Genomic DNA, 18,722 nt, shown 5'->3' with positions numbered 1-18,722 from the left:
ACCACCGCTGCTGTTCACGAGGCACCCGGGGGAGATGTTGTGCAGCTTTGGTGTTAACCCCTCCGTGGGCAGGGGAGATGGCCCCGGGACCCGTTTGGTGTGAGGTGTCGGTGCTTGGCGGTGCAGGGCGATGCGTGGCCCGAGGGCACAGTTGTACTCACTATTACAGATGCACAAGAGTCTCTGGTAAACCAAAAAGATGGTGGTCGGTGCCTGCAGCCGGCTGCGTCTGGTCCCCCAGTCTGGTTGGTGGTCTCCGCCTTTCTCCTGCACCTTCTGTGTAGCTGTGGACAACCCGTGCTTCAGCAACGGGAGCCCGCTCCCTGGCATTATGTGTAAGGAGAGCCCATTTGCCCGCAGACGCTGGCCCTTTGGATCTCTTCGCCTGAGCGGTGGCTTTTTATCCCTTTTCAGTGGGCTGTTGTCTTCAGTCGGGACTTGGGTGGGAAAGGACCTAAAGTCCAGACCTCAATCAGTTAATTAACGGGGTCCGGTAGTTTCGGGACTGCGTTTCAGGGTCTGAGTGCTTTGTGCTTTGTGCTCCGGTTTCCAGTTGGTTCCCCGGTTCGGTACCGGCGGGCCACTACCCTGTCCTGGTCCCTTACGGTTCCACTGAGCTGTCTTCCTGGCTCCTGCAGGCTGAGGCCACCGTTTGCCTCCTAGCCAGAGGTGACTGGGCTCCGACCCAGACACCCGGAGTTAGACTGGGGCAGACCTGGGCACAGGTCTGCCTCTGCACTTGTACTTCACTCCTCCACTTCTCAAACTAATCTAACTGTTTTTCTTGCCTCAGGAGCTGTGAACTCCTCGGTGGCCGTGGCCAACCGCCTGGCTCCGCCCCCTGGTGTGAACATCAAATCCTGAGGGAGGTGACTAGGGTTTTAAGGGTGGCTGGTGACACTCTTTTAGGGGACGGGTGTTTGTGCAAGGGCCTACCTGTGACTACCTGGCTAGTCCAGGGCATCACACTATCCTGGGGCCGTTGCTTGCAGCTGTAGAACCTCATTCTCAGCTCCGCTTCTGTGCGTCTCCCTGTCTCCTGATAATGGCGGTGACTGATGTCCGGTCTGCTTCAGTCCACGTCTCCACTTCTAGCTCGGCAGCATCGGTCAGCTGTCCCAGTACCGCCGAAGCCCGCTGCCGCCCGTTTAAGGCATACATATCCAGAACATTACAGATTTTCCTCTTAAATCCTTGCAGCACATCAGCAAGGCCGTCATACTGTGGGAGCCAGGCAGCGCCTGGTACATACGGCAATGTTATTGGCATTATGGGGACAACTGCGGAGCGGCGTCCGCTGCGTCATTATTACCCTGGTCGGGCGGAGGCAGCGCCGCAACACTCCCATCATCTGGAGCCGACATCTCCGCGCGCCACCTTGGTCTTTTCGCAGCACTCCCTTGCTGACCGTGGCCCTCTGGGAACTTCCGGCTATGGCCTCACTGGAAAGACGAAGGGCGGGGCTTAGGCTTTGTGCGCTTTCTTGGGGAAGATGGCGTTTTGGCGCGAAAAAATGCTGGAAAATGGTGGAAATGGCGGGAAACAGAATCTTGACTCGCGGTTTTCGGCTTTTAAGGTGCATGTCACCCAGGTAAGTGGGTCCTGCTCGTATGCTGCTCGTGACGCCAGGTTTTTCGAAGGAATACCGCCCCCGTGCCAGTGGCCGAGCCGCTCGTATCCAGAGCCGAGGTGGTTTGAGGGGTCTCCGGACCCGGGATTCCGCGCGGACACACGAATTAAAGAAGAGAGGGGGAGATACGTATGTACAGGGGGATGTGTAAGCTCGTGATGCCACGCACGGTGCGTGGTAATGGGGGAGACCACCGGTACTGTTGGGGAGCCCGGTGGCGATGGTGGAGCAGCAGGATGTTTAACCCCCTCCGTGGGTAGGGGGTTTGTGCCACGGGGCCCGTTGGATTGTTGTTGTTTGGGGTGCCATTGGGTAGAGGAAAAAGGGCTTTCAGTGTACTCACTAAGTCCAGGAATAAGAACACTGACAGCTTGTAAACCAGAATTCTGAACACCACTGCAGCTTGGAGGGAGCACGCTTGGGTCCGTGCCCTTGGTGTTGCTGTTAGCCTGTGGCCCTTTCCTTGGCACCTGATTTTCTCTAGTTGGACAGTTAAGCATAAAACTTTTCGGAGTGAGCGTGCTCTCAGGGTTCATGCGTAGGATTTCTTTGGACTGTATTGGGAAAGTCCTATCCAATCGGTGCACTAGTACCCCGATTTTGGAGTGGGTTGGGGATGAATGTTGAAGTCTTCACCACTGTCGGGTAAATTACCGGAACGTGTGAAGATACTTCCCAGCCTGGGGTCCATGTACCTAGTGATGCCCTGGCCCCTGCCCGGTGATGGCTCAAGGCCGCCCTCCTCGGCAGTCCGTGCCCCTTGACACGATCCCCTGCGACCGGGGTTCCAGCTCCTACCAGGCCCAGACCAACGTCGGCCACCTAGTAACTTCAGGAGCCCTGCTCCAGGCCGGTGACCTCTCCCTCTCAGAGACTCACCTCTACCTCCTTCTCCTTCCACTCCCGTTTCACACTTTCTTCTAAGTGTCACTTTCTTACTTTCCCCTCACCAACCCTATCTGGGCGGCCCTATTCCCTTCAGGCCCCCAATGGTGTGTCTGGTGGGTACGGTGTAAAGTGTTTCTAGGATTTTGATTGGCTAAGCTGTTAGCAACTCCAAAGGACCAGGATCCATAACCAAGGAGGAGTGAATACTGTGCAGAGGGACAGATTGCACAATAACCTGTGACGACCTGATAGGCCAGGGTGTCACATATGCTTTCTAGGGTTAATTGGGCAGTTCACGTCTCCACCCACATGCAGCCATAAACAGATCACTTCTGGGGGAGGGAAGGTGGTTTTTTTCGATTTTTTTTTTTTTCGTTTGTTTGTGCACACTACATCCAATCATTCTGTTGTTACCCCCAGTGCAAGCCGATCAGACCCTGCAGGTGACTCACACTGGGTTGAGTACCGAGCGTACCCGAGCACCGTGATACTCGCGAGAGTGGTTAACATTCATAAAGCCCCCGAACTCCGAACTCGAACTTAGTTTTCTTGGAAAAGTCAGAGTTTGTACCGATAGCCAAAATTCAGTTTCACTCATCTCTAGTGGTATTTTTGCATCAATGGAGTTCAGTGAGGAATTGTTTTTTTCTTGATGAGCCAACATTTTCATTGATACCATTCTAGGTGCAATATGGATAATTCATCACTTTTCATTGTATTTATATGGCTATAACATGATATCTCACCTCCCTTATCTCCATTAATTTTACATATCATCTGCTCCCCCCCTTCCCATGCAGGTCCTTATAATATCGGATCCTCTCAGTGGAGATCTTCTATATAAGAGAATTCTCCTGATTATCCCGTGAAGGATGGATATGGACAGGGACAAGATGGTGGATATTACACCTCACCCTAGAGATCCTCTTCCGGCTTACTGGAGAGGTGAGAGATTCTGATGACGTCACATTACATCATTCTTATCTATGGGAATAACAGATGGACAGAACTGGAGAGGTGAGGACTCTGGAAATGTCTGGAGTGAGATTTATTACTGTGTCTCTCCATAACCAGGATTACACAGTAGTGAAGAAGACCTCTAGTGAGCACTGTCAGGCCCCTGTGTCTGAGGGATGGGGAAGACCCCTGAGCCCAATCACGGGGCCTCCACCTCACCCCCCGATACATGAGGACATCAATGACCAGAAGATCCTAGAACTCACCTACAAGATGATTGAGCTGCTGACTGGAGAGGTGACACTGCTGGGAATGCTGGGACATTATAAAGTAACCCTATTGTTAAAAATATACCCTTAAATATATTTTTCTTCAAATACGTAATAAGCACATGAAAGACAAAACTTAAAAAAATGTAGAAAAATTAATAGATGTATTTTTATATCTGTTAAAAATATACTCTTAAATATATTTTTCTTCAAATACGCGATAAGACGCATGAATAATGGACTTTAAAATATGTAAAAAAATAAATGTATTTTATATCTATTTAAAAATGGTTGCCAGAATCAGTTACAGAAAGGAAAAATAATATTCTTGTTTGCTTACGTAAAAGAGATTCAATTAGTCCATATGAATTAATAGAAATCTTCATTCATCTTTCTTGAGTTCTTGAATGGGTTCATGCTGGAGGCCTGACAGCATATGTCTTGCTTCGTTGAGGCCTGGATGGATGGATGGATGGAGGGATGGATCCAGCTTCCAGCAGGCTAGTGACATGTGTTTGAGATACTCTCGGAGCAGGAGCCCGAGCAGCCACCCCCTCCCACCATGTGTGATATGATAACTGTCCAAACCATATAGGGTATTTCAGCTGAATGCATGTTACATGATGTAATCCTTTTGCTGGAAAGATCCAGATGGATAAATATACCATACTATGTCGGCACTTATGTATATTCAATACGGATACCTTAATATTTATTCCATATAAGAACTTTATCAATAAGCTATGCCCTCCAACATAAACAGAACTGTGAACATATATAATATGTCCTATTATAAAATGTTTGATAACTAGATGTATTAAGTTTAATGTTTTAACAATATCTAATAAATTGGTTGCCAAAGTTCAGTTACAGAAAGGAAAAATAATATTCTTCGTTAGCTTACGGAAAGAGTTAATAATAGTCCATTCTAATCAATAGAAATATTCATCCATGTTTCCTTGGTTCCTGAATGGAGTCATGCTGGAGACCTGACAGCATATCTTACTTCGTGGAGGGGCGCGATGGATGGATCCCGGCTCAGCTTCAACATGTGCAAGTGTGCCCCCCTCCTCCCTCCGTGTCCTGATATATATATGGCAGCTGTCCAAACCATATAGGGAAATTCTGCTGGACGCATGTTACGTGATGTAATCCTCTGCTCAGTATGGTAAATATATATATATATATATATATATATATATACCATACTGTGTCAGCATTTATTTATATTCAATACAGATACCTTAATATTTATTCCTTATAAGAACTGTTATCAATAAGCTATGACCTCCAATATAGACAGAACTGTGAACATATATAATATGTCCTATTATAAAGTGTTTGATAACTAGATGTATTAATTTTAATGTTTTTACAATTCCCCCTTGAGGTGGGTAAATTATTATTAATTAAACCCCCCCAAAAAATCAATACAACATTAAAATAACAGATCTTCTTTCCTTTTTTGGCGATAGTGGATTAATGTCAATAATAATGATGAATAATAATCAATTTGCATTATTCATGTTGTATGTTCAACAATATAATAATGTGGATTCATGTTATGGTAGGCCGTGACTGATAATCATATAAAATACATAATTATTCTTTCCTAAACCTAAAAAGATGCAAAACAGATTCGGTCACAATCTGATGTCCTCTGGGATGATGTCTTCTTATCTCCGATCTAATCTGGCATAAACACAGTCTTTTGAAATAAATCCTTTGATAAAACATGAATGATTATCGATTTGATACAGTCCCATATTGCATTTATCATTGTTAGATCCATAAACTTTATTCTTTATTGCAAAGTCCATATATTTATTATAAGTCCATAATCAATGTTGATAAACCACAGTTCATAAGTGTAGAAGAATAGCATAGGCCTTTGATATCTGTGCAGTGTAGTTTACATTAGTCACCTTTATCCTCTTCGCTGCCTGTTGTCATTCCTGGAACAAGTGTTGAGACGTTCTTGGTCAGCACGACAGGGGTTAACTTTAACACTTTATTTCTCTCCTTGGTAACTGTGGTGAGGTCTTAATGCAGAGAACATGTCTTGTAACATTGTCCATCCTGGCACAATAAGATCACCATCTTTGCTGAGGTCCAGAAGTGGTAAGTGTTTTGTATTTAACACAGTCTTATTTGAGACGTTACCTTTTGGACCTTTGAGTATCAGCTTTTGCAACTTTTTGTGGAATACCTCTTGACTTTAAAAAATTAATAAAAGTCTTTATCTTTCTGTAAACCTAGATGTACCTCGATCTTCCATCTTTATTACTCTAATTTAATTTATTTGATTTGTCTATTATTTATTAAATAACCTACTATATAAGAAAATGTGCAACTATAACCAATATTTCATCCTTATTGTGTTAACAATAATGTATTACTAGGAAGTAAATAATTGAATATATTGATGAATGAAGTGTTCTTTTCTTCCAAAAATTGGAACTTTCCCTTTTAATATGATTCCTATTTAATAAAGTAATATTCTTATATTAGATATTACTTAACTAAATATTGCAGTGTTTTCTCAATTGAGATATTGAAATTAGAAGGAAAAATAAAAATTGTAGAATTAAAATTTTGATTAAAAATTTAAATATTGAATAAAAATATTCAACATAAAAAAATAAGAATAAAAAGGAAAATGAAAATCGGAAAAAATAAAAGATAAAAGTTGGAATAAAAATAAGGCCTGCTATGTATATGACACTTATGTCCTTAAGAACACATAACCTTAATATTTCCAATATCTTGTATGATTTCCATACCTGTCATATCATTGACATATAAAAATAATTAAATCACGTAACCTTGCTGACAATACTCTTCTTTAGTATATAAATGCATTGTGATTACCATACTTCAATTTTTTTTATTTTATTCCCAATAATTTCCTTTGTACTTGAATTAATATTAATTGTTAAAACTTGGTGTAGACAAATATAAATATGTTATTGAGACCAAACCTTTTTTTTTTTACTATCATCAAATATGATGTTATGAAAAAATTAATATTTTAAGATTAAATTAAATTAAAATTTATGGTGTATATCTTCAAGACCATATTATAAATATTTCTTTCATATATGAAAAGAAAATGATTACCAATCTGTGTATCAGTAAAATAAGTAACACAAAACTGTATAAAAGTCAAGACATTAAAAATACTTATTCTAGAATGTGATTCTTCAGAGTTATCCTTTGATATGGGTCCTGACACTTCTATACTAAAGAAATATGTCTATGAATAAAATATATTCTGTATAAATTCCTTCATTATTTAATACTTATATACTATACTTATTTAATGATAATAATTATTGCTCTCCTTGGTAACTGTGGTGAGGTCTTAATGCACAGACCATGTGTCAAGGTTGTCTTCCTGGCACCATAAGATCACTGTCTTTCTGAGGTCTCGCAGTGGTAAGTGTATTGTATGTAACACAGTCCTATTTGAGACGTTACCTTATGGACTTTTGGATATCAGCTTTTGCAACTTTTGTGGAATCCCTCTTGACTTTAAAAAAATTACTAAAAGTCTTTTATCTTCTGTAATCTTGATTGAAGACTGATTCATTCCCTAAACTAGATACCAAATGTGGCAATGATACTATCACTAATAAATGTCACAATGTGTCGCCCTGGACAAGCCAGGGGCCACAGAGCACAACACCTACACACCCCACACTCCCTGCAGGCACATCAAGGTCAGACACAAAACCCTTGTTGCCTTCATCCAGGGACTGATGTCCACACCAGGGGGTGGAGCCAGGAGGTTGGTCTCCACCCACCAAGGAGTTCACAGTCCTGGAGGAGGGAAAAGGAGCAGTTCAGTTTTGACAGTGAAAGTGGAAGGAGGAAAAGTGAGCAGTAGTGAAGTGGCAAGAGAACAGACTGAAGTGAGTCTGGGTGTGTGGCCCGGACGGAGCAGCAAGGTTGGCAGACGGTGGTGACCGTCTGCAGGAGTGGCCTATCGGAGTTTGCCGTAAGGACCGTGGACAGGCGGTGGCCCGGCGGTACCGGACCGGTACACAAGGAGAAGCCAGCACCATTGGCAGGAGCCTTTCGGACCCCGGCAAGGCTAGGAGTCACCGTGAAGTTGTCGAATCCGTTAGTGAAGTGGACCTCCGGGTTTCCAAACAGTCAAGTCCCGACAGAACGCAACCGTCCAACCATGAAGGGGAGACACCGCCACCGCCAAGGGCAACCGTTTCCCAGGGCCAGCGCCTGCGGGCAAAAGGGGCTCCTCCGGCCCACATCCAGGTCGGGGAGCGGGTTACCGGTGGGAACCCATCGGAATCAACATAGAACATAGGTGCAGGGAGAGACAGTCATCACTAACCTGCAGGGAACAACAACACCGCAGCCGTCCGAGGGACCCGTCCATCCAGCCGCTTGTTTTACCGTGAACGGTGTCATCATCATTGGGTTGAGTGAGTACCTCCGTGCCGTGCGGCACAGCGCTGCCCCTGCGACCCTGCACCTCACCAGGCCCCGCAACCCGCCTGCCATCCACTCCTACCCCATCACCGGGCCCCGGGACAACCAACCCCCTACCCACGGAGGGGAGAAATAACAATAAAGCTGCTCCATGTCACCGCTCCCAGGATCCCCGTCCAGAGCAGCGGTGGTGTCCACACAATCACCACAACCGTGGGTGGCGTTACGGACAATATCCCCAAAACCAAACCACCCCTTTTCACTCACGGGCGAGGAGCGCCGCTCGAGTCCCCGGGATCCGGCCCATCGCTCGAGCCACCGAGCAGCAGCAGCCGCAGAGCAGCGGCAGCCGGACCCGAGCAGTGGGAGAGCGCAGCGTCCCCTCCTCCGCCCGCGACAACAGCGTATCATAACTTTAATACTATAATACCATGTCATTATTATTATTATTATTATCGTAGAAGTATTAATATAATTGATACTTAGAATGATAAAATAATACTGCATATTGGTATAGACAATAGTATTTCATGTAATAACCTTTTTTGTCATTGGTGTAATTACCTTTCCAAACCCATAGGTGGCAATGTGTTGAATGTAACCAAAATGTAAAATAAAATAATATATTATGTACCTATAACATGTACCATATTATAAATATGAAAGGCAGCAATGTGGCTTATTAAGCTAGATCATTTATAAAATTATAAGCCAAAGCAAATAACCTTTTAGAAAAGACTGGATGATTCCATCAAAACACAATATTTATTCATTATAAATTATTATTGATTAAAAATATTCTATATATTATTTGTAAATATAGGAAGGTAAACCTAGATGTACCTCGATCTTCCATCTTTATTACTCTAATTTAATTTATTTGATTTGTCTATTATTTATTAAATAACCTACTATATAAGAAAATGTGTAACTATAAGTAATATTTCATCCTTATTGTGTTAACATACTAATATAAGAATAATGTATTACTAGGAAGTAAATAATTATATATATTGATGAAGGAAGTGTTCTTTTCTTCCAAAAATTGGAACTTTCCCTTTTAATATGATTCATATTTAATAAAGTAATATTCTTATATTAGATATTACTTAACTAAATATTGAAGTGTTTCCTCAATTGAGATATTAAAATTAGAAGGAAAAATAAAAATTGTAGAATTTAAATTTTGATTAAAAATTTGAATATTGAATAAAAATAATCAATATAAAAATAGGAATGAAAGGAAAAATGAAAATCGGAATAAAAAATAAAAATTGGAATAAAAAATAAGGCCTTCCATGTATATAACACTTATGTCTTTAATAACACATAACCTTAGTATTACCAGTATCTTATAGGATTTCCATACCTATCATATCAGTAACCTATAAAAATAATTAAGTCATGTAACTTTGCAGATAATACTTTTCTCTTAGTATATAAATGCATTATGATATACTTCAAATATATATATTTTTTTTTATTCCCAATTCTTCCTTTGTACTTGAAATATTCATTATTAAAGTATTCTGTAGACACATATATTATTCAAATATAAATATGTAATTAAAACCCAACCTTTTCCTTTCAATATCATGAAATATGATGTTATAAAAATTAATATGTCAAGATTAAATTAAAATTTATGTTGTATATCTTCAAGACCATATTATAAATATTACTTCCATATTTGAAAAGAAAAAATATTACCAATCTGTGTATCAGTAAAAGAAGTAACTCATAACTGTATAAAAATCAAAACGTTAAAACCTTATTCTAGAATGTAATTCTTCAGAATAAACCTTTAATAAGGATCGTGACACATCTACATTAAAGAAATATGTCTATGAATAAGATATATTCTGTATAAATTCCTTAATTATTAATACCTATGTACTATAACTTATTTATTCTAATAATATACATACATATTATAACCTTGAAGTAAAAAAAAAATGTTTCCCCCTTTTTTTTTTCTTTGGAAGCTTCAAAGACTTTGGGCAAGAAATTGACATCAGCAGCTGCTCAGACAATTAGACTGTCTCACTGTATATACAAACCTATTCACATACAAACAAACATATGGACAACACATATCCCCTTTTTGATTTTCAATTTCTCTATGCGCATTTCAAAAATATGATACTAATATGAAGTACTTCTTGAAGTATACGAATAATTTATTACATATACTCATGAGAAATAGGTACCTTTGAATAGTCACATACTGTACGTTTGATCATAAGACAGAAAGACACTTATTATTAGCTCAGTAATTCAAGTGTCACATGCTCTGGTTACAGACAAAGAACACCATTCCAATACAGCAAGCAAGTTTAATTCCTGCACTCCAAAACTCAAATTACATTTCTAATAACTAACTAACTATCTAAGGAAGATATATATTCATAAAATAAATGTTTAAACTAATGGTCCTCTGGCATTTGGTACCTGAGAAAATAATAATTCTTCTTCTTATTATTATTATTATTAATAATCATGCTTTCGCGATTAGCCTTACACAATAAGATATATGTTACCTGATTGAGGATAAGAACAAATTTATAAATAAAAAGTTAATACTTCATCAATCTGCTTTACTGATAAATTCTGAGGGAAATAAAATAATAAAATTATTATCATATTTATGATAAAAATGAAACACTTAAAATAAGTTATACTTTTCCTTAGTATTAAATTTTAAATATTATTATTCATATACAGAGATCAAATTATTAATTTATAAAATTTTAAACTATCATAAAACTAAATGAAGATATGACTTTGATTTTACTATCACTACCCTTATATACATATATATATATATACATAAATCTATAGAAGGTATGTATTACATGGATACACTGTATATGAACAATAATAAATATCAAATAACAAAATTAATTAACCCAGAAATCCCCTTTATTTAGCTGAAACCCAAACCTAAATTTTCCTTCAAAGATTCGATCTATTATATTCATTTTCAACCTGTAGGAATCTCTGAAATTATTTTGTAACTCTATTTTTTTCCTTAAATGAGAAAAAATATGTCTCTCTCCGAAAAACCACCCAGCTGTCGCTGGCTGTCAAATTCTCTGGACGACATTTTTTCTTTCAATAGTGACAAGGGGAGAGGATTTGCACATGACACCTGTTTCTCTCTTTCAGGGCTTTTAAAAATCGCTTGTCTGAGATTGTCAGTATCAGATTTTGTGACAATTTTCTCTTTCATTGAAGGTGACAAGGAAAGAGGGGGGGTGTATGACTTATAATTCACATGCAATTTCCTGTGAATTTCATACATTTTGTCACAGTAATATTTGGAACTGGGAGACACTGTTGGTTTTTCACAGAATCTCTCCCTTTTTCGTGTTGGTTTTTCAGAATTAATTAATTTCTGTTTTGATTGACTTTGGTGATTTCTAACAAAATCGATAAATGTCGTACATTCGAATAGGGACTTTTTCTTTAATGCCACCGTACAGGCTGCATTATCAAGGAAATTAAATTTCTTGACGAATAAATGTATCATTCCATTCAGTCTGACATTTGGAATGACCGCCCTATATAAACGTTCAAAAACGGACATAAATGAGAACGTACTTTCATTCTGTTCAATTTGTAATTCCTGCAACATCTCATAATTTGGATCAGATTCATTCCGTTCACAAAAAATGAGATTTCTCATCCTTGTGATTTCATCATCATTTGAATAATCAAATGTCTCATTGTCAGAAGATTTTTTTTAATACCAGCTGTCTGAAAAAATGTTGGGGTATCCACATACGAAATAACTGATTCTTCTCACTATCGGTTAAATTTAATTTTTCAACGGAACTTTCAAATATCTCTGAATTTCTGCAAACATGTATTTTAGGATTATATGCGGGAGTTAATTTGCATAAGTCCAATAGATTCTTTCTTAGTTTAATCCCTAACTTAGCCTGTTCTATTTTTAGAAACTGATCGTCGCCATTTTCTCTCTGCACGTGTCTTTCTCTGACAACTTTCTGCACGTCTCCTACTCTGGCTTATCTACGTCATTTCCTGCTTCTTTCCCAGTGTCCTGAAAAGACGGCACATGTCTGCGGCCATCTTCAGGATTTTGATTAGCAAAATTAAAATTACAGTCAAAATCTGACTTTTCATTTGCAACATTACAGTCAGAATTCACAATATCACTTACTGACATTTCAGGTTTTAAGCAGTCTTTGGATCTCTCTATCACTGACTTATGGAATTCCTGAACTAAATGCAATACATTTCTAAGCTTCTCTCTCTCTTTGTTAAAAAATACCTTAGAACAGTGTTTCTCAACTCCAGTCCTCAAGACCCACCAACAGATCATGTTTTCAGGTTTTCTTCAATATTAGACAGGGAATAATTCCATCACCTGTGCAACATTAAGGAAATCCTGAAAACCTGATTGAGGAAAACCTGAAAACATGATCTGTTGGTGGGTCTTGAGGACTGGAGTTGAGAAACACTGCCTTAGAATTTACTCGTGAATTTGCTAGTTCACACTCAGCATACAAGTCTAACCATAAATTCACTAAACTAGACCTCTCTAAATGCTTACTTTGTTCAGAAAAAGAATTTAAATTCATTGTCTTACCTTGACTTATAATCAGCACTTGTAGCACTTCTTATGGACTGATTATCCTTTCTCCTCCAGAGACACGTCAAAAGATTATCGTCTGTGGCTTAGGAAAGTTTAAAGTTAAAAAACATTCATGCAACTTGACTTATACGTATTTCCTAGGTTCTGCGTGATTTTATAAATTGTCAATTCCCTGTCACTTTGCAGGAGATATTTATTACTGCCTTCCCCCGGTGTGCAAAGTAAAGGAACAACAAAAATTTAAAAAAACACGAATGACTGAGCTCGCCAAAATGTTAAAAATATACCCTTAAATATATTTTTCTTCAAATACGTAAAAGCGCATGAAAGAAAGAACTTCAAAAATGTAAAAAATAAATGTATTTTATATATTAAAATGGTTGCCAAAATTCAGTTACAGAAAGGAAAAATAATATACTTCATTAGCTTACGTAAAGAGTTCAATGAGTCCATACAAATCAATAGAAATCTTCATCCATTTCACCTTGGTTAACAAATAGAATCATGTTGCAGGGTTGACAGGCATGTTTTGCTTCTTGGATCGGGTGGCCGGACTCTGCAGCCTCGACATGTGTGTATTGACTCTCGGAGCAGGAGTGAGCAGCCACTCCCTCCCACCGTGTGTTATATGACAACTCTGCAATCCATATAGGGTATTTCAGCTGAACACAGTTACACATGACGTAATCTCTAGAAGTTTCCAGATGGAAGGATATATATATATATATATATATATATATATATATATATATACCATGTCAGCACTTATGTATATTCAATATGGATATCTTAATATTTATTCCTTATATGAAACTTTATCGATAAGCTATGCCCTCCAACATAAACAGAACTGTGAACATATATAATATGTCCTACTATAAAATGTTTGATAACTAGATGTATTAATTTTAATGTTTTTACAATAGCACCCAAAGGCATCTCAAGGCTCGAGCCCAAGGTTGAGGAAACCACTATCTAGCCCCCATTTCCGTGAGATGGCTGGATTGTCATTCTAAATAAGCACTTGTACCTTGCCCCTCCCCCATCTCATTGTAGATTGTAAGCTCGTGCCCGCCCTTTCTCCTCTGCCTCCAGCATTCTGCGCAGAACATTCCAATGTCGGGTTATCTGGCCAGCGCTTGCGCAGAACGCTGGAGGCAGAGGGGAGAGCGTGGCCATGAGATGATGGGCGGGCACTTGCGATGCAATCACAGCACCACCCATAACCTCATGCCTGAGCACACGTGACCAGCAGTCTTCGCGTGCACGGGACCTCGGGCGCAGTGGGCGGCGTCCTGAAGTATGGAATGGAGCGATGGGGGACGGCCTAAAGCGACAAGAGGCAGACTAACGGCCACCAGAGAGTCCGCCCCTGTGTACCATTATCAAGATCTGAATACAAAAAGTTACCCCTTTACAAAGTCTTTATTTTGGTCAGAAAGGGGGCACATAAACAACAGGAACATTGCTAGAATGCAGCCCAGGAGCTGCAGAGGGGGAATCTTTTAGGTTTCAAGCTAAATTTCTGATGACAGGTTCCCTTTAAAATAAGTTATACTTTTTCTTATTATTACATTTTAAATATTATTCATATACAGAGATCAAATTATTAATTTATAAATGTAACTATCATTTAACTAAATGAAAGTATAACTTTGATTTTACTATCACTATTTTTAAATATATATATATATATATATATATATATATATATGCTATATGAATAAATCTATATATGTATATATATTATTTAATGCATAAATCACTGTATATGAATAATTATGAATATCAAATATTTAATTTTTCCTCTGAAAGCCCCTTTACCCAACTGAAGACCAAACCTCATTTTTTCCTTCAAAGATCCGGTCTATTATGGTCATTTTCAACCTGTTGGAATCTCTGAAAATATTCTGTAACTCAATTTTTTTCCTTAAATGAGAAAGAATGTTCTCCGAAGGACCACCCAGCTGTCTTTGGATGTCAAGTTCCCTGGACGACATTTTCCTCAATAGTGACAAGGGGAGAGGATTTGTACAAGACATCTCAGGAGAATCCACCTGTTTCTGTCTTTCAAAGCTTTTAGAAAATAAATTGTCTGAGATCATCAGTATCAGATCGATTGTATCATTTGTAATTGACATGCAATTTCCTATGAATTTCATACATTTTGTCACAGGAGTATCTGAATCTGGGAGACACTGTTTATTTTTCACAGAATTTTTCCTTTTGTTGCTTCGGATAAACGGAATGAATTAATTTCTGTTTTGATTGAATTTGGTGATTTCTAACAAAATCGATAAATGTCGTACATTCGAATAGGGATTTTTTCTTTAATGCCATAGTACAGGTTGTATCATCAAGGAAATTTAAATTTCCTTATGAATGTGTAAATGAAAGAATGTAATCTGACATTTGGAATGACCGCCCTATATAAACGTTCAAAAACGGACATAAAAGAGAATGTACCCTCATTCTGTTCAATTTGTAATTCCTTCAACATCTCATAATTTGGATTAGATTCATTCCTTTCACAAAAAATAAGATTTTTCAGCCTTGTGATGTCATCATCATTTGGACAATCAAATGTCTCATTGTCAGAAGATTTTTTTATTGCCAGCTGTCTGAAAAATTGTTGTGGTATCCACATATGAAATATCTGAGTTTTCTCACAATTGGTTAAATTAATGGTGTCATGCTGGAGACCTGACAGCATATCTTACTTCGTGGAGGGGCTCGATGGATGGATCCCGGCTCAACTTCAACATGTGCAAGTGTGCCCCCCTCCTCCCTCCATATCCTGATATATGTATGGCAGCTGTCCAAACCATATAGGGAAATTCTGCTAGACGCATGTTACATGATGTAATCCTCTGCTCAGTATGGTATATATATATACACCATACTGTGTAAGCATTTATTTATATTCAATACAGATACCTTAACATTTATTCCTTATAAGAACTGTTATCAATAAGCTATGCCCTTCAATATAGACAGAACTGTAAACATATATAATATGTCCTATTATAAAGTGTTTGATAACTATATGTATTAATTTTAATGTTTTTACAGCTATGAAGGGATCGGGGGTGATCGTATCATTGTATGTGTCAGGTTCCTATAAGGTGTCAGGACGTCACCGTCTATTTCTCCATGGAGGAGTGGGAGTATTTAGAAGGACACAAAGATCTGTACAAGGATGTCATGATGGAGGTTCCCCAGCCCCTCACATTACCAGGTAATAGACAGGACTAAATACACACGGCCTATAATTATCTGTATGTAAGGAATTCATTCAGTCCCTGTATGTGTCTCCTCCAGGTCTATCCAGTAAGAGGACAACACCAGAGAGATGTCCCCGTCCTCTTCTCCCACAGAACTGTAAACAAGAAGATCCCGATGTTCCTCAGGATGTGTTTCCTCCAGCTCTATCCAGTAAGAGATTTCTACTCATGTACTTTCTGCACTAATTTTTTGTTTGCATTTTTATTTTTTCTGCTCTGGGTTTTTTTTCCGCTGTATTTTCTTTGCTTCTGCTTCTTCTGCTGTTTGTTTCTAGTCCCTTCTCTATGTTGTTATGGAGGCAACTCAAAGACCTGCAGAGGGTTCATGAATATACGACCTACAACAAAAATAAGCCCTAGCATGATTTTATGGGATTTTTGGAGAATGCTTGAAATATAAGCCCTACTCCAAAAATAAGCCCTAGTTACAGTCAGAGCCAGCAATAGGAGGACTTAAACTGCGCAATTTCTCAGGAACCCAACTCTCTTAGGGATCCCATCAGTTGTATTCTAAGGTTGATTGTTTAAGGACCTTTGATGACTTCAAAGTCATGTGACATGATGTAACCAAAGGTCTCTTCATTGCAGGAGTCTAAATTGAACAGAATACAGGACTGGTATTAGTGAAAGGGAGAGCAAACTGGACAATTTCACAGAACCCCCATTCTACTAGGGCCCCCAGTGTTTATATACCGATTATAGGACTGCTTAAGAGGACCTTTTTAACATCACATCATGTGATATAAGGTCTCTTAAATACAGAAGTCTAAAAATAAAGTGGCGATAGGCGTGTGTGTGTGTGTGTGTGTGTGTGTGTTCATGCAAATTTTAACCAGCTTTGCCAAAATAGGCAGAGTTACAGCCGCACACTGAAATGCAAAGGTTTACAACTACCAAAAAAGATGTAATTAAATTATTGCTTTAGAGAGTGTGAATTACTGGCAAACTACCCTGGAAGGAATGGAGACACCTACAGAAGGAGATTTTACACCTAGACCCTGATTCATTAAAGCAATTATGGCATAAATCACTTTGAAAGTTCTCAAAAAAATGTGTGCACAGAGTTTTGAAAAAAATTGTGCAACTTTTGGAGGTTTCACGCCAATTTTAACCAGCTTTGTCAAAATGGGCAGAGCTTGGCCAGAAGAAGGGTGTGATGCCACCGCTTCTCTAATTAGCAACAAAATGCAGTGTTCCCTATGCCAGAAATCTCACTCCAATCCATGATGTAATATTTCAGTGTCCATTGCCAGTCTTGATGAGTTGGAGCCCTAATGTTTATCTGCATAGACCGCAAGACCCTGCTACCTGATTTGGTTACAAAGCCTAAGGATGGGTTATCAACGTTACAGTCCCGGAAAACCCCATTATACAGTGCGTCCACCCATATCCTGTCCACCGCCATTAACTTGAGAACGGCGGCAGCTTTAGGCATAGAAGTGGTGTCTAGGTATAGTAAAGTAGCCATGCATTACGCAATGAAAACCACGTATATCGCCACCTGGTTGAAAACAACGGAGTTAGCATTTTTATTTTGAAATTGGAACGAGATAGAGAAAAAATTGAATTACAAAGTTGTAGGGCATACCTAGACACCACTTCTATGCCTATAGCTGCCACCGTTCTCAAGTAAATTGCGGTGAACAGGATATGGGTGGACACACTGTATATCTGGCATCTGTAACTATTTTATTTTCGTCTTCGAAAAAAAACATCTTTGAAATTGTCTACGTTGTGGATCAATGTAACAAGGAGATGTTTGCAGGGTATGCCAACTGTCATGGCGGCATCAGGATCTGTGGAAACTACACTCTGCCTGCTAACTTCTCTGATGTCTGTGAGCAGCACAGGGAGATGCAGGTCTCAAACCACAGGCTTGGCAGGCTATTCAGAGTTATTCTCTGCTGGGCTGCTCGTTAATGTCTTTGATCACATGCTGTAAAGGAGAAAGTATCATTCGCTTCCCTTCTGTATATGCTGGCTGGACTATCTCATTAATGCCAACTATAGGTTACCTATACTTGTCTGGTGAGGTGTTGTGATCGAGATGTACGGGTTATTGTTATTGTTATTCCCGTCTTTCTTAATCTGTGTTTCCATCATACTCCTGCCCATTCCTTTTCCGGGGGGGATAATAGATTAGATCTCTTCAGGAGACTAGTAAGGCACGGGACTCTGGCATCTCCATCTTCAGTGGTAATTCAGTGGTTAGGAATAGGTTAGGGTCCCCTAGCGTGAGGGACAGTATAGGAGCCCCCTGTCCCTCATTATCCTGCAGTCACATTGTGACAATCAATCAGATTATTTTACTATAGCACATTCCAGAGAACTGGTGCAGAAATGGGAGATCCGCATTAACGAAGATGTAACTCTTAAGGCCGCTTTACACACAACGATATCGCTAGCGATCTCGTTAGTGATGTGACACGCCCAGATCGTTGCTACGATTTGCCGAGATCGCTCATAGGCCGTTTTGTAGCGGTCACACGTACCCATGTCACAAACGACGCTACATCGTTCAGCGATATATTGTTTGACTTAAGCGGGCTTTACACGCTACGACATCACTAATGCAAAGTCGTTGGGGTCACGGAATTTGTGACGCACATCCGCCCGCA

General features: G+C 39.4%; 1 protein-coding gene across 1 annotated transcript; it reads left to right on the top strand.

Annotated features, from left to right (window-relative positions):
- The first annotated feature begins 1,788 nt into the window (after positions 1-1,788).
- LOC142313089 (oocyte zinc finger protein XlCOF29-like) lies at positions 1,789-3,835 on the top strand. Its single transcript, XM_075352075.1, has 3 exons — positions 1,789-1,807; positions 3,390-3,463; positions 3,593-3,835. Exons 1-3 carry the CDS (start codon positions 1,789-1,791, stop codon positions 3,833-3,835), a joined length of 336 nt encoding a protein of 111 aa, XP_075208190.1.
- Positions 3,836-18,722: the final 14,887 nt, after the last annotated feature.

The sequence above is a fragment of the Anomaloglossus baeobatrachus genome, chromosome 5 (genome assembly GCF_048569485.1).
Source record: "Anomaloglossus baeobatrachus isolate aAnoBae1 chromosome 5, aAnoBae1.hap1, whole genome shotgun sequence".
In the NCBI taxonomy this organism is placed as follows: Eukaryota; Metazoa; Chordata; class Amphibia; order Anura; family Aromobatidae; genus Anomaloglossus; species Anomaloglossus baeobatrachus.
This window is presented reverse-complemented; position numbering and strand designations above follow the sequence as displayed.